The 4,029-nt window shown below is 53.2% G+C and overlaps 1 protein-coding gene across 1 annotated transcript; it reads left to right on the forward strand.

Annotated features, from left to right (window-relative positions):
- The first annotated feature begins 271 nt into the window (after positions 1 to 271).
- Positions 272 to 1,684, forward strand: LOC147731496 (uncharacterized). The gene has a single exon (XM_086954202.1). The coding sequence runs from the start codon at positions 272 to 274 to the stop codon at positions 1,682 to 1,684; it is 1,413 nt and encodes a 470-aa protein (XP_086810328.1).
- The last annotated feature ends 2,345 nt before the right edge of the window (positions 1,685 to 4,029 follow it).

Consider the following 4,029-nt stretch of genomic DNA (forward strand, 5'->3'; position numbering starts at 1 on the left):
CAGCAATTCTCAGAGAGCTCGCCCCCCCATCAGTCCACCAGTGCAGTCAAGATTTTTTCCGCCAGACCTCAACAGCCCTTTTGGCCACCCCAAGCGGGTGAGGTCCCGGGTAGGAATAGGGACGGCGGGTCAGAGAAGAAAGGGGTGTGCTGGGATTTTAATAGGCGCACCTGCACAAGGGCCCCGGGCACCTGTAGATTTAAACATGCATGCGGGGCCTGTGGTCATCCCTCACACCCAGAAGCATCTTGCAGGTCCAAGCAGGGCAACCATGGTCAGAGGGGAAGAGGAAAGCCAGTGTAGTACAAACAAGTTGGGTACCCCCACGCCTGTAGATGTTCTGGCAATGATCCCATGGTTAAATAGATATCCGGACCACACAGCAGCCACACTACTTCAGGAAGGTTTCTCCCAAGGCTTTAGGATCCCGGCAGGGGGGTACACAGGTAGCGCCCATTGCAAGAATCAATTGTCAGTGAAACTCAACCCTACAGTGGTGGCGGCAAAAATTAGCAAAGAACTGTCTCTGGACAGGATATCTGGCCCATTTGTGAGGGTGCCCGTCCCCAATTTTGTGTGTTCACCACTAGGAGTAGTTCCCAAAAAAGAGAAGGGCCAGTTTAGACTGATCCATAACCTGTCGGCGCCCAGAGGAGCGTCTTTGAATGATGCGATTGATGAAGGGATTTGTAGTGTAAAATATGCCTCATTTGACCAGGCGGTGGACCTGTTGCGTGCCCTGGGGCCAGGGGCCCTGATGGCAAAGTCAGACATAGAATCTGCTTTCCGTCTCCTCCCAGTCCACCCAGCTGATCATCATCTCCTAGGTTTCACTTTTGAAGACAAGTTTTACATGGATAAATGCATGCCCATGGGCTGTTCCATATCATGTGCATATTTCGAGACGTTTAGCTCTTTTCTAGAATGGGTCATGAGACAGGCGACGGGCCACCAGCAGGTCATGCATTACCTGGATGATTTTCTCTTCTTAGGTGCGGCGGGCTCTCAGGAGTGTGCCTGGGCACTGCAGGAATTTTGCGTGCTCATGCGGGCTTTTGGGGTCCCGCTAGCGCCGGGGAAGACGTTTGGGCCATCCACCTGCTTGGAATTTCTCGGTATCGAAATTGACTCAGTGGAAGGATGCTTCAGGTTGCCCCAGGACAAAGTGTCTAGGTTTAGAGCAGCGCTGCGACAATGCCTGCGCAAACACAAGGTTTCCTTGCAACAATTACAGGAGGTGGTGGGGCAACTGAACTTCGCTCTGCGGGTTATCCCTATGGCACGCCCGTTCTCACGCTCCATTGCCCAGGCAATGAAGGGATTACGGGAGAAACATCACCGCACGAGGTTGTCATCTGAGGTTCGCCAGGATATGCTCATATGGATGGCGTTCCTGGAGGGTTTCAATGGCAGGGTAGTGTGGCCCGGTCCTCCCACCACATCAGCAGAGTTGGGTTTATGGACAGACGCGGCTGGTAGTGTGGGATTTGGCGCCATCCTGGGGAACAAGTGGGTCGCCCAACGATGGCCGGAAGAATGGAGAGCATGGGGTTTGACCACCAATATTGGCTTCCTTGAAATCTTCCCAATCTGGGTGGCATTGAAGGTCTGGCCCGAACACCTATGTAATCAATCAGTGGTGTTCTGGTCAGATAACATGACCGTGGTGGAGTGCATAAACTAACAGGGGGCGCGCTGTCCTTTCATACTGCGCCTGATAAAGGAGATTGTGTTGCAATGCTTGAAAATGAATGTGGTCTTCAAAGCCAAGCATGTCCCTGGCATTCTCAATAATGCAGCTGACTCCCTCTCTCGCTTTAAAATGCAGGTTTTCAGGGAACATCTTCCTGCAGCAGACCCCTCTCCGGCTCACTTCCCGGCAGTACTTTGGCAGATTGGTGCCCCAGATTACAGGACCTCGTGGTTGCTAGCTTAGCCCCCAGGACCAAGACAGCTTACGAAGGGGCGTTTTTGTCTTACCGTACTTTCTTGGGGCAGGAATGGGAGGTTAGGTGGGCACAGGAGGACAGCTTTGCGGCCTACTTAGAAGGGATGCACAGGGAGGGTCGCTCCGTAGCAGCTGCGAGCAAGCATAGGGCGGCGGTCTCCTTCTTTGCGCAGGCTAAGGGCATGCGAGACCCCACTAACACCTTTATGGTGCGCAAGGCCTTGAGGGGTTGGCGCCGTTTACAGGGTCACCCTGCTGATAAAAGAAGGCCCATTGGGCTAGCACGGCTGACATCTTTATTGGTGGCACTGCACAATGTCTGTAGCTCGGAGTGGGAGGTACTTCTGTTCAAAGCTGCATTTTCCCTGGCTTTCTATGGGGCTTTGAGAATTGGTGAGTTGGTAGCAGCGTCCAAACATGATCAGCAGGGCGGCCTACAAGGGGCCTGTGTAAAGATCAGGGAGGATACCATGTGGGTGACAATTCAGAAATCCAAAACCGACCAGGAGTCACGGGGTCACACCATAGTGCTCCACCGAGCCCGTGCCAATCCTTGCTGCCCGGTTGCTCATGTGGAAATCTTCCATAAACAGCGAGGGGGCACGGCGGGAGGTGCACTGTTGTGTCACGCCGACGGTACGCCCTTGACCAGGTACCAGTTTAGAAGGGTCTTGGAGCTGACGATCAGACAGGCAGGTCTGGACCCCAAGGAATTTGGCACTCACTCATTTAGGATTGGGGCAGCAACTGAGGCAGTGGCAAGAGGCCTCCCGGTTAAAAATGTGAAGGAAATTGGGAGATGGTCCTCTGAATGTTATAAACGATATGTGCGAATTGACATGTTGTGACAGGATGGTGCTCACACCCGGTTTGTTTTTGGTTTTTTGCAGTTTCTCAAACCTGTGACGCAGGGGAGGAACTCTCCACCGGGCATCAACGATCTACGCCATCACGGAACAAGCATCGGGATCAACACAAGAAAATGGTTTGGATCGCGGGTCACTCGTATGTGAGGCGTGCTGAATGTGTTTTTCTTTCAGGAGACCGTAAAAAAAGGGCTGCGCAAAAGGGGTTTGACATTTCATTCTTCGGGAGGGGGGGTCTATGTCTCACCCAGTTCAAGGACTTCTTCCAGGGACTCTTAGCTCAACAGCCCGCCCCCCGTCAGTGGTGATACTTCACCTGGGGGAGAATGATTTGGCCAAATTGGGGAGACGCATCCTTATTGAGGAGATCATCTCCACTGCGGGGTGGGTGGCCAGGACTTGCCCGGGTTGCACGGTAGTATGGTCGCAACTTATCCCTCGGTGGCAGTGGCGAGGGGGGGACTCGGTTAGGGCGTTGAATCACTCGGTAAAGAGGATCAACACGCAATTGGACAAACTTTTTCGGGCCCCCCGGTTGCAGACGATTCCACATGGGTGTATCTGGGGCGAACAGTATTACCTAGGGGATGGAGTACACTTGACTGAGGCGGGGAATGTTTTGTGGTCTAACAATATCTGGGCCTGGTTAGAGGGTTTTGCTAAACAAGATTGCTGATTTGGGTCTAGGTAGGGGGAGGCCAGATCGTCGGTTAACAATGCTGGCCTGTGGCGGTAAGGTCATGACCGGTGAGCAGCTGTTTTAAGGTCTGAGGGGGCGGGCATCATCCATGGGAGGTTCCCGTCCAGGGGGAGGGGCCATTGGCCACTCCAAGAACTCCAGGGGCAAGGTAACTGGTGCTTCAAAGGGGCACGGGTTGGAGTAGTCACGCTTTCCTTAGGCTGGTAGCCACCCCGCGCGCGCATACTTATGACGTCACCGGATGGCGCAGAGTAAGGGCCCTCCTTTAGTGGGTAAATGGAGTTCACGGCGTAGACCGGGTAATTACCAGGACCGGCTGCGCATGCGCACATCACTAGGTAAGGCGCAGCTAGTAGGACCTGACACCGGTTAGCGACCTTGCCATATGGCCAGAAATGTAGTATACAAAAATCAAGATGAGGATGTTAGCTTCGGTTAGGAAACAATCTGTATTAGAGTTTCTGTTAAGGTTAGCCTCTCAAACTTGTTGACAATATTGTATCTAATGTCCTGCT

Source organism: Lissotriton vulgaris, chromosome 2_1 (genome assembly GCF_964263255.1).
Source record: "Lissotriton vulgaris chromosome 2_1, aLisVul1.2, whole genome shotgun sequence".
NCBI lineage: Eukaryota > Metazoa > Chordata > Amphibia > Caudata > Salamandridae > Lissotriton > Lissotriton vulgaris.